This window comes from Scomber japonicus, chromosome 14, assembly GCF_027409825.1.
Source record: "Scomber japonicus isolate fScoJap1 chromosome 14, fScoJap1.pri, whole genome shotgun sequence".
NCBI lineage: Eukaryota > Metazoa > Chordata > Actinopteri > Scombriformes > Scombridae > Scomber > Scomber japonicus.
Window position 1 is genome coordinate 31,975,048 of NC_070591.1, and position 24,075 is coordinate 31,999,122.

At 41.4% G+C, this 24,075-nt stretch overlaps 2 protein-coding genes across 3 annotated transcripts; both read left to right on the forward strand.

Moving 5' to 3' along the window:
• Positions 1–7,188: 7,188 nt before the first annotated feature.
• sdhaf4 (succinate dehydrogenase complex assembly factor 4) lies at positions 7,189–9,991 on the forward strand. 2 transcript variants are annotated; one of them, XM_053332901.1, is made up of 3 exons: positions 7,189–7,323; positions 7,406–7,519; positions 8,682–9,984. In XM_053332901.1, the coding sequence occupies exons 1-3, from the start codon at positions 7,248–7,250 to the stop codon at positions 8,789–8,791; spliced, it is 300 nt and encodes a 99-aa protein (XP_053188876.1). In that variant the 5' UTR covers positions 7,189–7,247; the 3' UTR covers positions 8,792–9,984. The 2 variants fall into 2 exon arrangements, with proteins under 2 accessions (XP_053188876.1, XP_053188877.1); XM_053332902.1 differs by having other exon boundaries at positions 7,208–7,323; positions 7,409–7,519; positions 8,682–9,991.
• A 1,831-nt stretch (positions 9,992–11,822) lies between these two features.
• On the forward strand, positions 11,823–23,522 carry cep68 (centrosomal protein 68). Its single transcript, XM_053332669.1, has 8 exons — positions 11,823–11,885; positions 12,002–12,261; positions 12,634–13,734; positions 14,930–15,110; positions 17,906–18,135; positions 21,191–21,313; positions 23,165–23,261; positions 23,353–23,522. Exons 2-8 carry the CDS (start codon positions 12,037–12,039, stop codon positions 23,520–23,522), a joined length of 2,127 nt encoding a protein of 708 aa, XP_053188644.1. The 5' UTR covers positions 11,823–11,885; positions 12,002–12,036.
• The last annotated feature ends 553 nt before the right edge of the window (positions 23,523–24,075 follow it).

Consider the following 24,075-nt stretch of genomic DNA (forward strand, 5'->3'; position numbering starts at 1 on the left):
CCGGAAGTCCAACGCCGCCTCATCCACAGTCCTGCTGGCAGTGAGGTTGTTGCTCAGGGCAACCATGCACACCACGTCCGGGGTCCACGGGAGGGCAGCGTGCAACACCTCGGCCCACAGCTCCGCGGCCGACGCATCTGGAACAGACAGAAAACAAAAAGACAGGGGTTCCGCCGGGATGTCCACGAAACGGTCCACCATGGACTACAGGTGAGAGGCTCCGACGACGAACACAAGCTGAAACAACAGAGAGATTGCTTTAGAAAAGAGACATCAACTATTACTCCATACAACTATGACTGTCTTTATGAAAAACAAAAATAATACCTGCTGGTCCGGACGCTGGGCTGGAGCGACAAACTTGATGCTGCGGTGAGTCAGCTCAGAGGTTCGCCATCTCCGCACACGATGGCGGTAACCAATACCACGCCCTGTTTATGTTGAGATCAAAGCAAAGGATTTCAATAAAAGATTTTCACATCTTCACATTACATTTAAACAACATCAATGAAACATTAAAAAAAACAATTTAATACGTATGAGGAACAAACTTGGGGACGGGCGACACGGGGGTCCACGACTGCGGCTCCACTATCCTCCACCGCAAAAGTCAGGGCATGACGGTGGGACTTTGCACGGGGCATCTAAAAATGAAAAACAATACAAAATCTTTTATTCACTACTCCCAGAGTGACCCTCTTCCAATCACACTCAAAACCTATGCTTCAGCCAGAGTTGGACCTCAAAAACATAATCTTACCTTGACAGGAGTTTGTCAGTCAATATGTGTAGGTCAACGGTTGATTGTGTGTTTAGAGACTGAATAAATGTAGGCTATAGAGTGTAAATGTGTTCTGGATCAGAGGATCACAGATGAACAGCAGCTGAAGATCACACAGTTGTCAAACTAGCAGAGAACCAGATCACAGCAGGCCAGAGTAGGATACCTGTACATTCAAAAATAATACACATAATTAAATTTAAATATTGCTGTGATATAGAAAATCTGTACACTCACATGTCTGATAGACACAACAAGATAAAACACTTTAAACAAAAGAATGTCTTTAACTATCCTGGATAAACTAATCCCCAACTGTAGCAAAAGATTTTTTTTCTGACATTAACAAGGAGTCTTTCCTCTCAAAAACATGATTGTCTTACATGCATCCTTATTAAATATTTGCTCTATTACTTCACACATATTGACTTACACACCAAAACGAAGCTAAATAAATAACAGACGGAGGAACAAAAACATAAAAACAAACAAGCACACCATCTCTTTTAAATCACATCAAACAGCTGCCTAGCTCGCGCTAAAATAACATGCATTAAAATTGAACAGCATTAGCATACGATTAGCTTACAGGTACAAATCATACTTCAGCTAGCGGGCTAATATGTAGCTAAGTTGCAATACATTAGCATATCCGCTAATCATGCTAATTGACAAAAAACCACCAATATGTTTTTAAAATCCATCTCACAACCTTTTTACTTCCTTTTACATGTGATAATATTTATTTAAGTCAACCACTGGTGTCTTAAGATTCAATTGTATCACATTAAAAGCAGCTGTAGTTGGCTTCACAAGCTCGACAAACACGAGTCATTCCTCTTAATATATATCCTAACTGGCATCTTACTGAACAAAAAAAGGGCTAGGGTAAATATAAGCTATGTAACACACAGAGAAACAAAGATACAGCCTTAAAATATAATTAGCATAATGGCATCAATCATGCTACAGCTAACGGCTAGCAGGCTAACACGTGGCTAAGTTGCAACAGAAATAGGTATAAGAGTAAACATGGTCAAAATTAGAAACTCAGATATATTCTATGGGTTACAACTAGTGGCAAAAGAATTCAGTGCTTCAACTAGTGCCAGCTGCGCACACACTTTTTGGCAAGGTTTTTTCGGCATTTGACAGCTCTACACTCCCTCTGCTGGAGCCCTGCAGTAACTGTCATTTATATTGTATTATTGTTGTGCAAATGTGCAACTTTACTTTTACATTTAAAACACAAGATAAACTATAACCTTAGAATGTTCCTTGAGCATTAATTCTGAATAAAAAGAACTATTGCCCAAATTACCACAAATATACAGAATATATGATAAATTCTCAAAATATAGGGTTAATTAATTAAGGGTCTTGTATGTTAAACAAAAAACTTCAATGTGGAATTGTTTCACATATATATAGACAGGGGTTGGCTGGCACAAATGTGCTGTATGATTGCCTAAAATCAAATACAGTCCAGTGGTCCGTTTTTGCCATTTCGTATTATTTATCTGAACCTAAAATTAAAATATGAAAAGTCTTTTTTTTTTCGTTTTTTGTGTTAGATTCAAAACAAATAACAAAATAATCAGTAGTAATCCGTGTATCATTCGTTCTTTCCATTTTTAATTGGCAGTCAAAAATCAAATAATGAAAAATTGACTGGTTATTTAGTTTTTTATTATTAAAAAAATTCCTGTTTTTTCATATTTCAATTTTAATCTCAGATCAAAAATACGAAATGGAAAAACAGGCAACAGGACTGAATGTGATTCTAATATTTAATTGGTCAGTCATGGTATTGTTTCGAGGATCAAAGTGTGGGACTCTAAAGGAGGACCTGACACGCATATGAATGCAAATGTTATTGAAAATATTTAAATTTGATTAAAAAAATCTCAATCGACATGAATATTAGGTTACTTTGAAAGAAGAAAAACTATATTAGAATGTTCTTGCATTGAAAGCGGAAGTGGACGTGTAGCTTGTTACGCAGCGTGCAGCTTGACGTGCAGGCTGGAGCAGGAGACTGGAGGGGGCAGCTGGTGTTTATGAATGTGTGTGTGTGGGGGGGCTGAGGCAGGTAAAGGTGTTTATGAATGTGTGGGCAAGAAAGGGAGGGGTGACGGCGTGAGAAGAAGTGACGGATGACCAATTAAATATTAAAATCAAATTCAGTCCTGGTGCCTGTTTTTCCATTTCGTATTTTTAATCTGAGCCTAAAATTGAAATATGAAAAAAATTGATTTTTTTTTCGTTTTTGATGTTATAATATAAAAGAAAAAAACTAAATAACCAGTCAATTTTTCAATATTTTATTTTTGATTGCCAATTAAAAATGGAAAGAACGAATGATACACGGATTAGTAGTCAGTAGGCTATTTAATTTTTTCATTTGATTCGATGAATTTCAGATGACTGGTCAGTAAAAATTCATAGAATATCAGAATGTGGGCTAGTTTGTGACAGAAGCACTAATTTATTATTATTCTACCGCCTCTTTGAGCCTTAATTTGACCCCCTAAACCTGCTTGAAAAATCACCAAATTTGGGACGCACATCAGGTCTGGTGAAAAATTTGATAAAATGGAAAAACAAACAACGTCAAGCTCTCTAGCGCCACCTAGAAACACTATATGGGCCACTATGCATGATAGGAATGTCGTAGAGAGATCAAACCAAAACTCATTTTTTTTGTCTTATCAAGACCTACAAATCACACACTGACACCCCTGACCTAAATCCAACAGGAAGTGCACATTTTGTCCTAAATGTGTGATTTTCGACGATTTTTCAGGCTTTTCAAAATATATTTACATTATTCATGCATACCGCATACTGCATGCAGCTATAGACTACATTCAAACGTCAAAATGTAGCCATCAGTCTCATCTATAGATGTGTGTAATTTGGTCTGGCTATGTTTTATACTTCTTGATCTGCGGACCCACATGTGCACCTTGTTCCTCTCCCATTCAATCCTAAATCTCCATGGTGTCTGTGCATGCCCTGTCCTCATGCTACCCAGTCGTTAACTACAACAACTGTGTGTGTGTATGCAGCTGACTCATTTGTGCTCTGCAGTCATCCTGATTCATTTCATCTGGTCTTAGTGTGCCACCCAGTGGAGAAAACTTGTAATGACTCATGATACCTGATGAGGAAAAGGTTTGTAGTTCTAGTTTATTGACTGTATTATTATGTTTTTAGATATCTGTGCAGTCTGTCAACTACTTCACTGACAATGCTGTCAAAGTCTAGATCAAACACGAATTACAAGAGCATGACCTACGAACATATCTACAGGTTTCACTGGAAATAAGTTCCTCTTCTGTTTGACTCATCAAAGTGTTGGCAGTTAATTTCAGTTACTCAGTCTAAATGTCTACAGAGAGAGAGAGAGAGAGAGGGAGAGAGAGAGAGAGGGAGTGTGTGTGTGTGTGTGTGTGAGAGAGAGAGAGAGAGAGAATGTGTGTGTGTGTGTGTGTGTGTGTGTGTGTGTGTGTGTGTGTAATGTATATATACTTATTGCAGTGTCCGATAAATACTCTCAACTCAACTCAACTTTATTTATAAAGCACTTTAAAACAACCACAGCTGAAACAGAGTGCTGTACATAAATAGATAAAACAACACAGGAACATAAAACAATTAACAGGAAATAAATACTAAGATAATTGTTTATTGTTTTTAAAACAAATTAAAAACAATAAAACAATAATTAAAAAACAAACAAACCATAAAACACTAAAACAGGAGCAGAGTCTCAAGCTGGGTTGAAAGCCAAGGAATAAAAATGGGTTTTAAGACAAGTTTTAAAAATGGACAGTGAGGAGGCTTGTCGAATATTTAAAGGAAGCTTGTTCCATAATTTAGGAGCAGCAACAGAAAATGCCCTATCCCGTCTGAGCTTCCGCTTTGACCTCGGTACCTCCAGGAGCAGCAGATCAGCTGATCTGAGGCACCGAGCAGGAGCGTGGGGGTGAAAGAGCTCAGAGAGGTAGAGCGGGGCCAGACCATTTAAAGATTTAAAAACAAATAAAAGAATCTTAAAATGGACTCTAAAGTGCTCAGGTAGCCAGTGGAGGGAGGCCAGGATGGGAGTTATGTGCTCCCTCTTACGTACTCCAGTTAAGAGGCGAGCGGCTGCATTTTGCACCAACTGGAGACGTGCGAGGGAGGACTGACTGACTCCAAAATAAAGTGCATTGCAGTAATCCAGCCGGGATGTGATGAAGGCATGGATTACTGTGTGCTACAAAAGTGCTGTAGTGTGAGGAAGGGCTTTACTTTTGCCAGCTGCCTAATGTGAAAAAAGCTGGACTTCACCACAGCACTAATTTGCCGATCCTATTTGAAATCACTGTCCATCTTAAAACCAAAGTTTGAGACTGTTGGCTTAAAATAATCTGCCAAAGGACCCAAGTCAAATGGAGGGGGTTCACAAAGGCCACTGGGACCAATCACCATCACTTCTGTTTTTTTCTCGTTGAAGTTAAGGAAGTTCAAGGCCATCCAGGCTTTGATGTCTTCAAGACATGCCAGAAGTGGTGTTAGGGAGAAAGCGTTTTTCTTTTTCAGCAGCACATATATCTGATTGTCGTCAGCATAAAAGTGAAAAGAGATGCCATGCTTTGTCAGGATGGAGCCCAGTGGCAGCAAATACAGCGAGAAGAGCGGGGGCTCACACTCATGCTTCTGTAAACCAGGGTCTGAAGACATCTAAATGCCCCTGATGGAAACCTTTCCGCTTCGCCACGGCCCGATGTGCGCAAGGGGACGAGTTCCCGCCCAACACTGCTTGCAGCTTTAATTTTACAGATGATGTGGTATGCTTTGGATGATGAGCCATTCCATGTCTTCTCCATACTTTTTTATTCATCATCCACTGCTGTTGTCTTCTGTAGACGTTCCTTTTTGTGTTGCTGAATATACCAAACTGTTGATTTGGCCACTCCTAATGTTCTTGCGGGCTCTCTGATAGATTTTCTCTGCTTTTGCAGCCTTTGGATGATCTTTTTCACCTGCATTGAGAGCTCATTTGATCGCATACTGTAGGCTCACAGCAGCAGCTTCCAAATGCCAACACCACACATGGAATCAACTCCAGACCTTTTAACTTGCTTAATTGAAGATGAATTAATTAAGGAATTAAACAGCTTTTGAATCAATTGTCCAATTATTTTTGCTACCTTTTAAAAAAGTACATATTAAAGAGCTGTAATTCCTAAACCCTTCCTCCAATTAGGATGTGAATATTTATTCATTAATATGTATTCTGACATTTCAGTAAATTATGTTATTGTAGGCTACAAGAAGCGAAATGAAAGTTGGTTTGTGATTGAGCTCAGTGTGCTCGCATCTATGCTAATTAAAGACGGGCTATTTGAGGCTTTTTGGTTTTCATTAAGGACCGATCGGTGTGTTTAAAATGGAGGAAAAAAACACTGGAAACCGTTACACTTAAACACAAACTAGGTACAAAACAAGGGCAAACTGCACTCAGCTGCAGAACTTTATGTGTGTGTTTGTGCCAGCATCATTAGTGCAAAATCTTTTGTGCATAGGACCTTACAAGTAAGTTGTTCTTTTACTGTTTTAATTTGTCGAGGTACATCAGGTTTGATCTACTTGAAACTACTTTGGGGTATTTTAATTTATAATAGTGCATCATATGTTTTGTACAAACATGTAACTTAATTGCAATCCACCACTAAGGCTTTTACAATAAAAAAATAAAACTAATAAGGGGGAATGTTCATTTATTTTGTAATTGCTCATTTTGTGTTACATTTTGGAAGGATTTGGAAAGTTCTATTTTAAACAATACTTTAAATAAGATTTGTATTGAAGGAAAAACATTATTTCCAGTTTTGTGTTTCAAAATAACAATATTTGTTACATTGTATGTGTGTTTATTTTGTTAGGATCATTTCATATCCACAAGGCCAAAATATCAAAAACAACCCCATCATTTAAGTTATTTTTAATTGAAATAAAATATTATTGAGTCTCTAAAATATATAACAAATAAGAAAAGTATATCTATCATTGAATGCTATTCAAAATGTTTTAATTGAAGATGTCTGTCACTCATACCATTTTTATTAATTTACTTTTTTATTCTTTATTTATATTGTTTTATATTGCAATATTTTTATTTTTCTATTTACACTTCCTTCTTTAATATTTTATTTGTGAACAGGAATATCTGGTTGTTTGTATATTCTCTGTTTGTTCTGTTGTGTGTTCTGTCCAACAAAGAATAGAGAATTTTGGAAAAAAGAAAAGAAAAAGCCAGCTAATATGATACCCAGCTGTCTGTCGCCCCCTACTGGCGAAACATTGCGCTGCCTTGTGGCCAACTTCCGTCGCACAGTGATGATAATCTTTACGTAATTTTAGCTCGACAAGCAATCAATAACATTGTGTAAGTGTTCTCTTCAAACCAGCAGACATGTCTGTGCTGCGGTCCTTCGCCTCAGCCAACAAACATGTAGTTTCAAAGAGTGTGACTGAATCTGTGCTCACAGGTGAGTGTCTGCTATATGATGATATGTAAGCCTGCTCTGAATTAATCCAGTTTTGCTTCACCTTTCTTTGGTGTGTGTTCAGGAGTTTTCCGAGCAGCCAGCGGAGCAGCGGAGGACAGACAGCCACTGAAGAAAGCTAAAACCCCGCAGGGTCGATTCGACAACACTGAGGAGAAGAGCAAAGATGTTCTAGAGAGTAAGATTACAGACCCGTCCGAAGGAGATTACAACATGAGAATTGCAAAGAGAGTGTAATATTAAGTGTAATAGATGAGTTAGTTATATGTACCACTGCCCCAATGAATCTAACTACCAACACTCCTATCTGTTGAACATTGAGATAAAATGAAATCCATGCAAGCGATCTGTTTATATATGACAATTTAAATACAATGATGTGATGTTTTCAGTGTTTATGCCAAGATTTTACAGCGTTTGCACCCTGCAGTAACATCATATCCCAATACGGCAACATCAACATCAACAGCACCAAAGACTGCAGCCTCCTAAAGGAATAAAATAAATCAACAGATAAGAAAAAGCTGATCAGTATATGTATATCCTTCATGGGACTGATGGGAGTATTATTAAAGCTGAGCATTATTAATTATTCAGTGTCAGCTAGTGAACAGGAGAGGGAACTGATGTTCACAGCTCAGTAATGGTGATGGAGGAATTGTTGGAATATCTTAAATGATATTGTTACCACCAGCCAGAACAGATTAAGAGCCAATCACCCACAAAACCTTCATGTTACATTCCTGTCTCGGGGGAAAGGGTGCAACATAAAGCAGATGTTCACTCTGTGAGGAGTATGCTCTTATCACCGACAGCTGTAGAGCCACAACCATTAGTCAATTAATCAATCATTCAATTGGCAGACAATTAATTTGCAACTATTTTCTTCATCAAATAATTATTTTAGTAATTTTGTAAGAAATGGGCCAAAACTCTGCTGGTTTTCAAATCGGATGATAGAATGCGGTTCTTATGTTTAATGATGTAACATTTGACTCTGGGAACTTTTAACAGGCATTTTTCGCTATTTTCTGATGTTTTATAGTGATTCTCCCACACTCCTGGCCAACCCATCTCCACCCACATACTGACCATACACCTGTTCTGTCACACAGAGAAGAAGAAGTCATAACACCTTAAGTTAGCTGTCTGCTAGTCTCACACATTCAGAGGGGATTTTGGTTCATTTACAGATTTATTCTATAGTGATGAAAGATGATGAGATCAGAAAAAAATCATATACTGAAAGCCCATTTTGAAGAAGATAAAGCAGCTGTTGGAAGGAAAATCATTCTAAGTTCAATATCTATCAGACTCATCATTTGTTTGTTGTCCTCCAGAGTTCCCTGATGATGTGAACCCTGTAACAAAGGAGAAAGGGGGGCCCCGGGGTCCAGAGCCAACACGCTACGGAGACTGGGAGAGAAAGGGCCGCTGTGTGGACTTCTAGTTGACTACCTATACATGTTAAAGCCTTTATTGTTTTTGCTGTTAACTGGGTGGAAGTGAGAATGAGGGAAAAGGATTGTTTTTGTGACAATAAGAATTAGAATATTCAATATTTCAGCCATTCACTCTTCCCGGCTGTCTCAGGACTCGGCATCCACCTCCATCCAAACTGGACTGTAAACCATTTTTTTGACACCACATAGGAATACTGATTTCATGTCATGCTCAAAAACGAAAGATCAACAAACCACTGATATTTTGCACATTGCTGATTTTTTTTTTTTTTTTTTTTTTGAAGTGACAGTGAGTCATGGTTCCGAGAGTTAGTCCTGTACGCTTTGCCACAGATATGAATATTAATATAAACATAAGAGACTCAGTGTACAAATTCTGTATGTTGATTTATTTTGAAGATGTATTTCAGTTCACTTTACAACTGTAGGAATTGGTCAGATAGATTATACCTCAAAAGAAATAGCATCTGACTTCTTTCCAAAATAACCAATATTTTATTATTTTCATACTAATAATTGCATTCCTTTAGCACTCAACATTCAAGTGTAATGTGATCAATCTGACAAACACAAGAGTTTGGAGAACACACTCATAGCACAGTTTTTCAATGGCTGTCTTTTTTCACAAGTCTTGACAGGAAATCCAGCACCATGAGGTTTTCATTCATTCCATATGGGGTCTGCAGACTGCTGTGGTTTCTACTGATGTGTGCTTAAGTGGCTCCAAAGGAAACAAAAAAACTTACACCTTTCAGTAGATTTATGGTAACTAGTACAATTTACTATTATACTACATTGTAGTAGCAGTAGCAATATTGATATTACTGGTATTAGTTGAAATATTTGCTACATGATCCATAATGTGGTGATGCAATTTCAATAGGTGTCTAAGCACATTTAATGAGTCTGCTAGAGGGAAGTAAAGCCACGTATACCAGCTTCCTCCTGGTAAAAACTGAACTCAACTGTATGTTGCTGTATGTTTTGTTGCCTTCAAATTCCGGCAGCATTATTGTCATCATGAATTTTCACCTCGTAACATAAAATAAATGAAAGAGTCTTGTATGCCTCTATCTGCTATGTTTTGGCATATGTTAATTATTACCATAGTATTCTTAAATTGTATCCATCTCACATTCCACATTTACTGGATACTACATACTTGTTCAAATTTACTGCAAGACTTTAACACTTTAGAAGGACCAGTACTAGACAATGTGTGTGTTTGCAGTTAGTTTGGACAGGGACTGTTTGCTACATGTTTGGAAAGACTTCGACTAAAGGAATTGGTAAAAATCCGGAGGCGGAAGAGGAATCGAGGAGAAGCACGTGAAAGCAGCACGGATAGAGGAAGGATGTAGTACCGAGAACAATGCTACTGTACTGCTAATGGCTAACCGTCCCTGCTCATATGGTAAGATTGTGTCTTTTGTATTATTTGTAACAGACAGGGCCGTAAAGCCTGCTCGAGGAGTTAGTTCCTTAGACTGCATCTTGCATACTTTATCGATAACTGACGAACTTTATCTTTCTTCCGCCATCTAAATATACAATGCTGGGCTACAGAAAAAGTGTTGTACGTTAGGAATGACAGTTTCTCCCCGTACGAGATAAATAATTAATCAGCAAAGCCCATAGAATCCATCATGCTTGACGATAAAGAAGGATGCGTCCAGCTGCAGGATTTAACTTTTTGCAACGCAAAAAATGAAGCGAGTTTGGGCTTTGATGCAGGGTACAAGGATGTTGGCTTTATGTCGGTCTAGTGTTTGCTGTCGCTGTCTGTTGCTGTGGTTACCGTCGCTGACAACTGGCTTTTATTACAACACTGACCACTGTCCCCTGTATTTGACATATAGGCTATTTAATGTTGAACACCTTATTATCACAAATGATGCTCTCAGGCGTCGCCCATTAAAATTGGATTTTCAATACACTCAGAGAAACTCTATTGTCAGCAGATGAATGTGAAAACAAACGACATCGTTCTGCACAGTGAAAAGCTCAAACATTCAGCTGTAGAAGTTAAGAGAGACAAACACATTTTGAATGAATATTCTGTGTACCATGCGAGTGCTGTACTGATTGGCTCATACACAATTTTATATGTATATGTATCCTATTGCTGACATTTGTAACACATGACTGTCCTGAGTCAAAATCAACTACAGTGTGTGTGTGCTTAAAGAATAAGCCTTCTCCTTTCACTCATTATCTAGCTACTTTTAAGGACCAGTAACACCAACATTTGGTCTGCAAGCATGGTAAATGGATTGTACTTTTCTAATCATTATGACCACTTAAAGCACTTCTACACTATATGTCTCATTAACACGTTGGCACAGCAACGGGATCATTTTGGGGTTCAGTATCTTGCCATCTTGTGGAATGGAGGAGCCAGCAATCGAACCTCAATCTTCCTATTGGTGGACGACCGCTCTACCTCCTGAGCCACAGCCGCCGACATGATTCGTAGTAGAAAAGACTGTTATAAATAAATCCAGACGGTACTGAACTTCAATAGATAGATATATGTACACATCATACCCTACTCTAATCTTAGAGTATACTAAAGTCTTATCAGGTAAGATTTTGGCCATTTATTGGCGAACTGTAGTATTGATGATCAATGTGGCCATATTTTCTGTGAGACAGTATAGATTGTCCATGGTCTGACATCTGGCCCTGCCATTAATACCATCTGTCTGTATGTATTGGGGGAGATGTTCCAAATCAAGCGGTACTTCTTAATGGTAGCAATCAACTGACAGGAGTTTTACATTAATGTGATGAAATTAGAGATGCAATGTCTAGCTGATTAGGTACCAATCCGATCAATAAAATTTGATTAAAAAAAAAAACAGTCTCCAAATGATATTGGTCAGCCGCTGCTGTTTTTATAGATGCACTACAAAATAGCTGAAGGGGGGCTGCGCTGCCCTCACAGATGAGTGTGGCCTTTTGAATATGTGTCTGGCCTGTGTCATTACAGTGTTCCTGTGTGCCTCACCCCATCAACATGTTTTTTGTTGAGGAAACATTGGACAAAAAGCTGTGCCACAACCTTGCAGCTCCTTCAAGGTGCGTAAATAAAACTTAAAACTAAAGAATATAATATTGAATTTAATTTCAATAAGAAAAAACAACATTTCTAATTATATAAATCTGAAAGTTACTAAATTGTTACATTCTTGCAGTTGACAGGACCTTCCTATATTCTCTATTTTGTCCAATGGAAACCAAAGGATGGAGCCAGCAATGGAAGATGCACCTGCCAGAGTTTGCCAGCAAGACGGAGAATGAGAGGGATGGGGGAGGGCAACAGAAAAGTGTTACTATGGCTCCCACCTCTCAGTATCTGAGCGGCAGGCATTATATAATGAGGAAGCCTCTCTTCTCCTCAGAACAACGTATATCTATCTTAAAGAAGACTCAACCACAGAAGCACCTGCAGAAGGTGAGGAAGAGTAAAACATACTTAATTGTTACTAGAATTATTCTTCTAGAGGAAATGTTGCAGTTTTTTCAGACAGTACCTTTCAAACATCATTCAATTTCAATTTTTTTATATAAAAAAATGAAGAAGTGGGTGGGGCCAAACTTTTGACTGGTACTGTATTTTCCAACTCACTTCTAAGTTTATTGCAGCTCTATCCATTGTGTTTCTGTCATGTTTGAACAGAGTAATTACAAATCATTTATGTCACAGAGATATGTATGAGGAAATTGAAAAGCAATTGCTTCAGCAGACAAATGAAGCCACTGATGTAACAGATCCATATGTGAAAATGACTTTAAATTACTTTAAAATCCATTTTCCTTCCCAAAGGAGAAACATTTGAGTGTCTGCAGGACAGAAGAAGATCAGCACTATGCTAACATCAGCTTGTTGAGCAGAGCTGAGAAGAGAAGAGAACAGCTGACCCCAGAAAGCTTCAGCCTCTCTCACTGTGACCTATCACCACCCTCAGCCTCCACAGAAGAACTTGGCTCACCCCTGGGTGTTGCACACTTCAGAGGCAGGCTGTCCCATGAAGAACCTACTGTATCATCTTTCCCTGGACGCAGGTCAGCTCAGCGGAGCCTCTCTAGCTCCATCCTGGAGACTCAGAGACTAAACCCTCCACTGAGACCGCAACTAACCTCCACTGTCCTTAATCCTACCTACACCCCTTGCTCAGGTTACTCTAGGTGGGGCCAGACTGAGCTCAGGTTGGGGAGGGGGGAACAGGTAGGGGCAGGGGAGACCAAGCTAAATACGTGCTCTTCTGTAAGGCAGTCAAGGGGACGCACTATGTCTTCCTGTCAGGCGAACTACTGGGCCTGTGCCATCCCTAAAACTTTGCCCCCATGCCCAGACAGGGACTCTGTAGGCTGGGATCCAAACAAGGAGTACCAGTCCCTGCTGGACTACACCTATCCTCTGAGACCAGAACAGCAGGTCAGTGAGTGGGAGCACTCTGAGGTCGGGGGAGACTGTCCCCTCCAAACAGACCCAAACCTGCAGGACTCAGGGATTGAACTGGACCCCCTTTGTAGCTCGACTAACCTGTTGGGGTTTAACTATTCCCTGAGCCCCACATGGCGGGCCAGAGAAGGGGGCACCCTTAGTGTGTGTCAGAGGTCACCTGAACTGTGGGAATTCTCCAAATCCTTGGATGGTCTGCCCTCTGGTGGCCCGCTCTTGCTAACACACCTAGCTGGTTTGTCCTCGGAGAGTTTGGTCTACAGTACAGACAGAGATGAGATGAATCATTACAGCAGTGGTAGTCGCCATCATCAGCTCCACACGCCGTCCTCCTTCACCTCCACTGCCTTCATCCACTCCACTAGTGTGCTTCCTCAGTCCAGTTGTGTAGGTATTGAGGTAGACGAGGAGTTCCATCCTCTCCCAGAGCAGCTGGAGCAGATGCAGCTTCTGTCCAGACAGGTCAGTACTGTGTAGACGCATGGACCTTTCTCAGCCATACATTTCATTATTGCATTCATTTTTCACACAATTTTACATTGTGTTACTTTCATCATGGTCTGAAAATCCAAATGCACACACTTGAAACTGGTTATGAAAGCCATTTCTTCACAGTGAGCAGTTCATTGCTTCTATGTTTTTCTCAGTTCCGTCATTGTTGTATGATACTGCAATTGTGAGCTGGGACAATTTTCCAGTTGTCCATTTAAGGATACCTCAACATCTGAGTATAGTCAGTTACCAAAAAGCAATACACTGATGAACTATAATGTTGGAAAATCTAAAAAGGTAAGAAGGAAATGTTGGCAAGTGTGAAAATGATTATGTAAATTGTAATTGTGTGTGATGTGATTACATTTTTACATCATTTTTCTGTGTTTTCTCTGTCTGCCATCAGACTTCCACAGTGTGTGAAGGTGATGTGGATAGTAACAATAATGGGACATATTACATGTTGGGTAACTCACTAACTGACTGTTGCTATGGCTATAGTTCTCACCTCTGCTGAGGCGAGACCCTTACCTGCCCATAGTCACTGTTAGCACGGTTGACACATGTTAGCAAACAGATGTTGTGAGTCCACAGGTAAACAGATTAAGTAAAACAACATACGCAGCCCCATGTATTGCTTTACACAGGGCTGTTTCCAGTTTGAATGCAGCTGATGAGTTTCTTAGGAGCTTAATGAGAATAGGAATACATTACATACATACAGTACATGATACAGGCATTCCAGTTTGCTTTTCAAGCTCATATGCAGTTGACATGCTTGCAAATGCAAACAGTCTGTGCAATCTTAAATTGTGAGCTGCAGGCTAACATCCACACAGAGTCCATACAGACCCCTGCAGAAATAAGGAGATGATGAAATGTATGCCACCACAGACACTGTAAGCATGAATTGGCCTTAATGAGATGAGCCGTAAAGCATGGTATAGAAACAAAAGTAATTTCTTCTCATATAAAGACATGTTTACTTTCCTTTCTGTCTCCGTTTTATGTCAACATCTGTTCCTACACAAATCATAGGCTTTTAAAACAAAACTACACTTTCCATTGAACCATGAATATAACCATACAGGGACAGACAGACTGGATCAGTGTGCTTTTGAGCTGTAATGATCAATGATTGTAAGTGTTTGGTCCATGTGTACAGGTGAGGGAGGTGACAGCCCAGCTGGGCCGGCCTGTCACAGCTAGCTGGGAGTCTCTGGAGCCAGGCACCACCTCCATCCTCTCCTCCATCACCCTGCCTGAGAAACAGGAGGCTAAAGAGCAGGAGGGCAGTCAAGTCATAGATGAAAGAAACAGAGAGGAGAGGACTGCTGCTGAGACAGGTATACATTAATCATGAAGAAACGAAGTGGCAGAGCGGGTCATGCATGAATCGGAAAATCAGCAGTTTGATTCCCAGCTCCTTCAGTCCATATGTTGACTTTTACTTGGGCAAGATACCAAACCCCAAATTGCTCCTGAAATCTGTGCCATCAGTGTATGAATGTGTGTATGAATGGGTGAATGTAGCTTTGAGTGGTCAGAAGATTAGAAAGGCACTACAAAAATGCATTCTGTACCGTCTTCTTCTGCTTTATCCGGGGTCGAGTTGTGGGGGCAGCAGCCTAAGTTGAGAAGCCCAGACTTCCCTCTCCCCAGCCACTTCATCTAGCTCTTCCCGGGGGATCCCGAGGCGTTCCCAGGCCAGCTGAAAGACATAGTCTCTCCAGTGTGTCCTGGGTCTTCCCCGGGGTCTCCTACCGGTGGAACGTGCCCTGAACACCTCACCAGGGAGGCGTCTGGGAGGTATCCTAACTAGATGCCCGAACCACCTCATCTGGCTCCTCTCGATGCGGAGGAGCAGCGGGTCTACTCCGAGCTCCCTCCGGATGACTGAGCTTCTCACCCTATCTCTAAGGGAGAGCCCAGCCACCCTACGGAGGAAGCCCATTTCAGCCTCTTGTACCCGCGATCTTATTCTTTCGGTCACTACCCAAAGCTCATGACCATAGGTGAGGGTAGGAACGAAGATCGACTGGTAAATCGAGAGCTTTGCCTTTCGGCTCAGCTCTCTCTTCACCACGACGGATCTGTGCAGAGTCCGCATTATTGCAGACGCTGCACCGATCCGCCTGTCGATCTCACGCTCCATCCTTCCCTCACTCGTGAACAAGACCCCGAGGTACTTGAACTCCTCCACTTGGGGCAGGATCTCATCCCCAACCCGGAGAGTGCATTCCACCCTTTTCCTGTTGAGAACCATGCACTCGGATTTGGAGGTGCTGATTCTCATCCCGGCCGCTTCACACTTGGCGGCGAACCGATCCAGTGAGAGTTGGAGGTCACGGTCTGATGAGGCCAACAGGACCACATCATCTGCAGGACTCCCCGAGGGACACGGTCGAATGCCTTGTCCAAGTCCACAAAACACATGTGGACTGGTTGGGCAAACTCCCATGCACCCTCAAGGATCCTGTAGAGGGTGTAGAGCTGGTCCACAGTTCCACGACCTAGACGAAAACCACACTGCTCCTCCTGACTCCGAGATGCGACTATCCGACGGACCCTCCTCTCCAGCACCTCCGAATAGACCTTACCACCACCCCAGTCTGCCAATCCAGAGGCATTGCCCCTGATGTCCACGCGATGCTGCAGAGTCGTGTCAACCATGACAGCCCCACAACATCCATGGCCTTGAGGAACTCGGGGCGGATCTCATCCACCCCCGGGGCCCTCCCACCGACAAGCTTTTTGACCACCTCAGCGACCTCCGCCCCGGAGATAGGGGAGCCCACACCGAGTCCCCAGGCCCTGCTTCCTTACCCGAAGGCCTGTTGGTGGGATTGAGGAGGTCTTCGAAGTATTCCTTCCACGATCCACAATGTCCCGAGTGGAGGTCAGCAGCGCACCATCCCCACCATATACAGTGTTGACGATGCACTGCTTCCCCCTCCTGAGACGCTGGATGGTGGTCCAGAATCTCTTCGAAGTCGTCCGGAAGTCGTTTTCCATGGCCTCACCGAACTCCTCCCATATCCGGATTTTTGCCTCAGTGCCTGCCGCAGCTGCACTCCGCTCTGCCCCTCGGTGAGGGATGCCGTCTTCAGCTTAACGGCATCCCTCACCGTTGGCATCCACCAGCGGGTTCGGGGATTGCCGCCACGACAGGCACCGACCACCTTGCGGCCACAGCTCCGGTCAGCCACCTCAATAATGGAGGCACGGAACATGGCCCACTAGGACTCAATGTCCAGACGTTCCCAGCAGACCCTCACAATACGTTTGGGTCTGCCAGGTCTGACCGGCATCCTCCCCCACCATCGTAGCCAACTCACCACCAGGTGGTGATCAGTTGACAGCTCCGCCCCTCTCTTCTCCCGAGTGTCCAAGACATGCGGCCGCAAGTCCGATGATATAACTACAAAGTCAATCATCGAACTGCGGCCTAGGGTGTCCTGGTGCCAAGTGCACATATGGACAGCCCCCCCCCGATCTGAACCTGAGTGGTGTTCGGTTATTGGACTTCTGTGCTCGTCATAGATTGTCCATAACGAACACCATGTTCAAGCATAAGGGAGTACTTTTCAGCATCCCCTCCAAGGAGTCCAAGAAGGGTGGATACTCTGAACTGCTGTTTGGACCATAGGCACAGACAACAGTCAGGATCCGTCTCCCCACCCGAAGGTGGAGGGAGGCTACCCTCTCGTCCATCGGGGTAAACCCCAACATACAGGCACCAAGCCAGAGGGCAATAAGTATTGCCATCCCTGCCTGGCGCCTCTCACCAGTGGCAACTCCAGAGTGGAAGAGAGTCCAACCCCTCTCGAGAAGACTGGTTCCAGAGCCTTTGCTGTGCGTCGAGGTGAGGCCGACCATATCTAGCCGGAACTTCTCAACCTCGCGCACCAGCTCAGGCTCCTTCCCGTGGACGTTCCACGTCCCTAGAGCTAGCTTCTGCAGCCGAGGGTCGGACCGCCTAGGTCCCCGTCCCTGGCTGCCACCCAGCCCTCTACGCACCTGACCCCTTTGGCCCCCCCCCCCCCCCGGGAAACCCACCACCAGTGGGGGGGGGGACCTGCGTCCGGGCGAGGGACACGGAAATCCATTTATCGAACTCATCATAAGGGGTCCTTTTGAAAAATGCATTCCATTTACCATATTTACCATTTGTCAGCAGCTGATTATGGAGACTCTGAGGCAGTGAGGAAGAGTCCCAAAGCCTGGTTGGAGTCTGTTGGAGGAGGACTGAGTCAGGCCAGTCTCAAGGAAATGGAGGCTTTGGTGGAACAGTTGTGTGGCCTCACCCTGCCTGACACTCAGAGGAGCAGCCAAGAGGACCAAAGTGTTTCCCTCATGCAACGCATTCAGGTAAAAACACAATCTGAACCACCATTCCATTGTCTGACGTAAACTGAATGTTTTCACACTGACATAGACTTTTTCTGCACTTCACATCTAAATTCTGCTGGCAGTTAGGGGCGGTCGATATAGCCTCAAAATTGTCATCAACTATATAAATGTGATATAAAAAATCACTTGTAAGCACCCGTGGCACTACTATTGGGCCCAGGGTTAGGGTTAGGGTTAGGGTTAGGGTTAAGCCTGTATGGAGCCAAGACACTGCCATGACGGCAAACGGAAAGAAAAAACGTTGAAAGTTTGAAATTCCGTGTTTGAAAGCGGACAAAAGATTTGAAACTTTGGAACTAAGTTTTGAAGGTGTATATAGTGTTTTGATAGGCTGAAAAAAAATTCAAATCTCTGAAAACATTATTTTGTATTTGAATTTTCATTTCAAATCTCTTGCAACTTTTCTTTGTTTTTTCTTTTCCTTCTTCACAACTACAACACTGTTTTTACAGTGTTTCAACCACACATTTTCACAGTTTCAAATTTGGCACTGTTCTCCCACAGCATAATTTTGTCCCACAAGCAAATTTGAATTTAATTGTGTGTATGTGTGATTATCAGTGTTGGGGAGTAACGAATTACATGTAACGACGTTACGTAATTTAATTACAAAATGTACATAATTGTAATCCGTTACATTACTGTAAGAAAATGCGTAATTAAATTACAGTTGCTTTTGGAAATTTCCATGATTACAATTTTAGTTACATTTGAAAAATCGCCGCAAAAGCTCGGATTTATCAAATAGTTTTTTTCATATCAACCTCCTCCTTTCAAAGCCGCAAGTTAGATCCTGATGCTGTCTCTTGTCATGGGCCATTCAGTCAGACTCAGCAACATTTCGGAGGCACAGAAGAATACGTTCCTGTGTTGGAAATACAAACACAGACATCCCATCTCTCACATATTGATAGCGGCTCCCTGATGGCCGCAAATAAAACACAATCTCCTGGAATCTGGAGTGAGTGAGCAGAGTGCACACTAGAGAGTGTCTGCCCGTGTGTGTATTTGTGTGACTATAAATGCAGCGTGCGTGAGAGCAAAGCGTCCTTATACCGACACTGATAGCACCCCTCCCCCGGACCTACACCAAATGTAACCCACCCCCCCGGAACGAAACTACCTTAAATTAGTTTTTGCAGGTTGGGATGTCTGCAAACACCACTTCATACAGAAAGCAGTAGGCTACTGCTAAAAGGTTAACACTATCAGGTCTTAAAATGTGAAAATGGTTAACAGTCGAGAGCATTCATTCAAAATTAAGAAAAGTAATCAAAATGTAATAAAATGTAATTAGTTACATTACTTTGAGAAAGTAATTGAAATAGTTACACTACTATTACATTTTCAACAGGGTAACTTGTAATTGTAACCAACTACATTTCCAAAGTAATCTTCCCAACACTGATGATTATTTATCAGCTATCTTGGATTGTCATGCTATTGTTTCTATGGTTAGATATGTTACTCATTTAATTATTCTGAAGAAATAATTTTGGATTGTTTTCCTGCTGTTTGTGTTTAGCAGCTGTATTGGATTCAGTGCTGCTGTTATTTCATGTTGATACAGTTCTTCTGTCATTCTGAATGTATAAGAAACAGTTAAATAACACTTCCCTGCCGCTGTGCTGGGTAGATAAATGGAAAAGATATAATTCCGTTCCAGTCTTTTTCTGTATTGAACGTTCAAGAGAGATAAATGAAGTTAGGCTTACTGCCAAGGTATATGTCTTTGTCTGAGCTGAGGACAGCAACACAAGAGCCACACTGGTAGCTACTGAGTCGCTGTCCTCAGTGCTGCAGAAAAGCGCTGAAACAGAGATGAAAGGGAACCCTTTTTTTTTCAGGTTCTGTTCAATTTGAACTTGAGTGCAAAGTTAGTGAGGAGGACAACACAGAAGATATTACTGCAATTATAGATCAAAATGATGACAATCAGAGAGGAGAGGAGGCAAGGAGAGGAGAGGAGGTCTGTGCAGCAACTGCAAACCTATGCAAACAGTGTTTGTTGTAAAGATCTCTGCTTTCTGTCTTTCTGTCTGTTCAAGGTGAGCGTGTGGATCAAATATGGTTGATAAAACTGCATTGGTCTTACTTGGAAAACACTGGACACTCAATGGTAAAACTGGTGGACTGTCAGGTTCCTCCATGTTTGTTAGGGTCGTGTCCGATGCTTCACCTTCCATCCACCGTTTGTTCTTCCTGTAATATGGAGTGCAACTAGCAAGTGCTCCAACAATGCTCAGTTGAGTTATTTTTTTACTTTTGGGTCGCACATCATCAGCTGCTGGTATCTCCTCCTTGCATGCCTTCATACCCTCTTTGTACTCAACAGCGTGTTTTGCACGCAAGTGTTCGTAAATGCGTTTATACCACAGACTGTATAAAAGAAATGGATGTAACATCCATGACGTCACCGATTGGTTTGTGGACTGCTGCTCGGAGTGCCATCTTGAAAATTTAAGGTGCATGCTGGGAAAAATAAAAACACGGATTCTACTTATATGGGCATGAGGCGGGGCCATGGGCGGATCTCCAGGACAAAGGGCAATCAACCTGTCAATCAGGACGTAGCCACGCCCTAATGCATACCCTGCTTTATCATCAAAAATAAAATCAGGGAGGCCAAAATTTCACAAATGAACATCATACTGCATTGAAGAAGGCTTTAAACTAGCGATTGAGACCATGAACACATTTTGAAAACATTTACTGAGGTTAGAAATCAAGTGAGAAGTTGGTGAATTCTCCATTGACTTGTATTGAGACGGAAGTCCTTTTGACAACAAAACGGTCGCCCCCTGGTGGCCTTTTGATAGAATGCAGTTCTAAGTTACTTCCACGTTGGCCTCATTTCAGAGGACTGGAACTCCCCGCCTGGTTTATACCAATAGAAATGTATGCCAGTTTTATCAGCTGGACAGTGTGATATGGCACAGCCCTACTCGAAGTTATTGTAGCGTGACCATAATACTCTAAAAGCAGCCGTGAATGTGAACTATGTATGTTTCAGATCTTCTGTTCACACCTGGGACAGCTCATCCAGTGGCTCCACACTGTGTCAGAGAAGATGAACCTGCTGGACCCGTCCACCATGGATATAGACAGTTTGAAGTCATCGCTGGCTGAATATCAGGTGGGGAAACAAGCCTCAACACCCTGAGTGGGGGATGGAGGGTTGATTCCTAACTCGTTAACTTTGGAGATAACCCCCTTCACTTTTCTAGTTGTTGGTAAAACAACAAACAAGATTTTTCTTGGTCTTGAAAAACTGCAGGATTTATTAAGTGACACACTGTAGCCTGTGCTGTACATCTACTGCCACATATGCTGCTTACTACTCACCTTTATGTTACTTTTCTCTAATAGGGTCCAATGAGCTCTTTAAAATATAATGGTGCTGGATCATTATGATTTTGCAGGTGATGAGAATGATTTTAAATTCTATTCTGGATTTTACAGAAAGCCTAAAATGTTTGTAATGTAAAAAGATGATCTCTCTTTCTAGTTTTTGTCAGTATGTGTGCAGCTGCATTCTGGAGCAGCTGGAGAGTCTTTAGAGACTTGTTAAGGCAGCCTGATAGTAATGAATTACAATAATCCAGTCTAGAAGTAACAAATATTTTTTGACAGGATATGTCTGATTTTTGTAATATTACGCAGATGAAAAAGGCAGTCCTTGAAATTTGTTTCATGTGGGAATTGAAGGACAAATCCTGATCAAATATAACTCCTAGGTTCCTTACAGTGGTCCTGGAGGCCAAAGTAATCCAGAGTAGTTATGTCATTAGATAATGTGTTTCTAAGGTGTTTGGGACCAAGCACAATAAACTCTGAGTTTAACAGCAGAAAATTTCAGGTCATCCAGTCCTTTATGCCCTTTAGGCATGTTTGTAGTTTGGTTTCATCTGGCTTCATTTATAAATATTATTGGGTATCGTCCACACAACAAGGACATTTTATGGAGTGTTTCCAAATAATATTATCTAAAGGAAGCATATAAAAAGCTAATAGAATTGGTCCAAGCACTGAACCTTTAGGAACACTGTATGTAACTTTTGTGTGCATGAAAGATACATCGTTAACATATACAAACTGAAATCAGTCTGATAAATCGGACTTAAACCATCTTAATACAGCTCCTTTAATGCCAATGAAATGTTCAAGTCTCTGTAATAGGATGTGATGGTCAATGGTGTCAAATGCAGATCTGAGATCTAACAGAGCACAGAGAGAAATCCTTTGTCTGATGCTTTTCGGAGGTCTTCTGAACAATAGTCAGTATGAACAGGAGGAATGATTATAGCAAGAAAAACTTGACTGTGGTTTAAGAAGGACTTGATCAGTTGTGAACCTGGCCTTTAACCCTTTTCTTTCTTAATCTCAACAATCTCAGTAACAATCTCTCTGTGATCTGTTAAAGATCAGTAAATGAATATTTAAATCCCTGAAGATAGCTGTTCCTTATAACTTGATATCTAACACCTATAATATGTTAGCTATAATATCTATATAATGTATTTTCCAAAATCATTCCAATAAATTAACCTTATTTCATTTTAAATTTTAAATAAGAAAAAAATTGAGCCAAGAACATTTTCACTTGCAGATAGTTTGAGAGGCAGATGTATGGACATAGAGTCACAGACACAGCATCACCATCATATAAAACAGAGAAATTGAAGTTTTTGAATTGAAGTTGCAAACTGAGAATGTAATTGTTGCTTGCTGAATGAGCTAAATGTCCAGTTGATTATCAAAATGGTGAAATTGTCTATGAACTGATTGACCAATCAGTTCCACACTTAAGTTGTTCTGCTTCTACTAGTCATTGTGATTTAAAACTGAATTTAAATAAAAGCATCTATCTATCTAAAGCTATTACTTTACATATTCCAAGTGTTTCCTCAGCAACTCAACCCTATTATCTAAGTTAAGACTCACATGGTACACTGCTGACAGTTTTGTGTGACGCTCTGCTTGTCAGAGTTTTCAGAAAGAGGTGAGCAAACATCAGCCACTGACTGCCTGTGTCCTGCACAGTGGACAGCTGCTCCTCACATGTGTCAACACCACCTCTCCAGGTAAGTGTCTCTGTTTTCACACTGCCATGTATCAGCAAATAGAAAACAGATAAATGAATCTCAGGTTTTGTGTTTTTTGTCCTCTCTCCAGTTTTAAGAGATACACTTGTGTTGATTGAGAAGCAGTCTAGAGCTCTGGAGAGCCACAGTGAACACTTCTTCTCCTCCATCCTGGCTGCCATGGACAGTCTGGCCCAGCCTAGTCAGCCCAGCAAGGTGAAGGACCTCGACCCTGTGTGGCTGCAGAGGTCAACCCTGTGAACCCTGTGAACCCTGTGAACCCTGTGTCTGTGTGCAGGGATATGATTCAATTCACTTATTTATATCTGTATTTTCCTACTTGCTCCCAAAGATTGATTTTGAAACTTTAATTTCGCAAATAATATCGCAAAAGTCTGTTTTATACACACTAAGGATGTAGAAGAAAATATCCAGAGTCCTTAAAAGTTTCATGAGAAAAGATTCACGACCAGTTTATTATATAAAATAAACTAATCACTTAGAATACTGCAGGACCTTAAAGTGCTGAAATGCTGTGTGAGGGATTACGTTTTTTCCTATAATGTCTTGATATTGTTAGTGATATAATGCACTGTTTGTCTTAGTCACACTTCACTGTCAGTGTTGACCCTGACCAATTTTAATTATTTTTAATGTACATTGTATATTCTCATGTTATAAACACACACAGTGCAGTAGTAAGAATGAATTGGAGTCATCACTGCATGGTCTTTGCTGATATTTTGGTAATTATGGAGTCCGCACTGTAAAAAAAAGTTAAAGAAACAAAACAAAAAACATTCCAATCCACAAT

Coding starts and splice junctions, on each gene's coding strand:
- sdhaf4 (XM_053332901.1), top strand. CDS start 7,248: ATGTCTGTGCTGCGGTCCTTCGCCTCAGCCAACAAACATGTAGTTTCA. Junction 7,324..7,405: donor GACTGAATCTGTGCTCACAG/GTGAGTGTCTGC, acceptor GTGTGTGTTCAG/GAGTTTTCCGAGCAGCCAGC. Junction 7,520..8,681: donor GAGCAAAGATGTTCTAGAGA/GTAAGATTACAG, acceptor GTTGTCCTCCAG/AGTTCCCTGATGATGTGAAC.
- cep68 (XM_053332669.1), top strand. CDS start 12,037: ATGGAAACCAAAGGATGGAGCCAGCAATGGAAGATGCACCTGCCAGAG. Junction 12,262..12,633: donor CACAGAAGCACCTGCAGAAG/GTGAGGAAGAGT, acceptor TCCTTCCCAAAG/GAGAAACATTTGAGTGTCTG. Junction 23,262..23,352: donor TGTCAACACCACCTCTCCAG/GTAAGTGTCTCT, acceptor TCCTCTCTCCAG/TTTTAAGAGATACACTTGTG.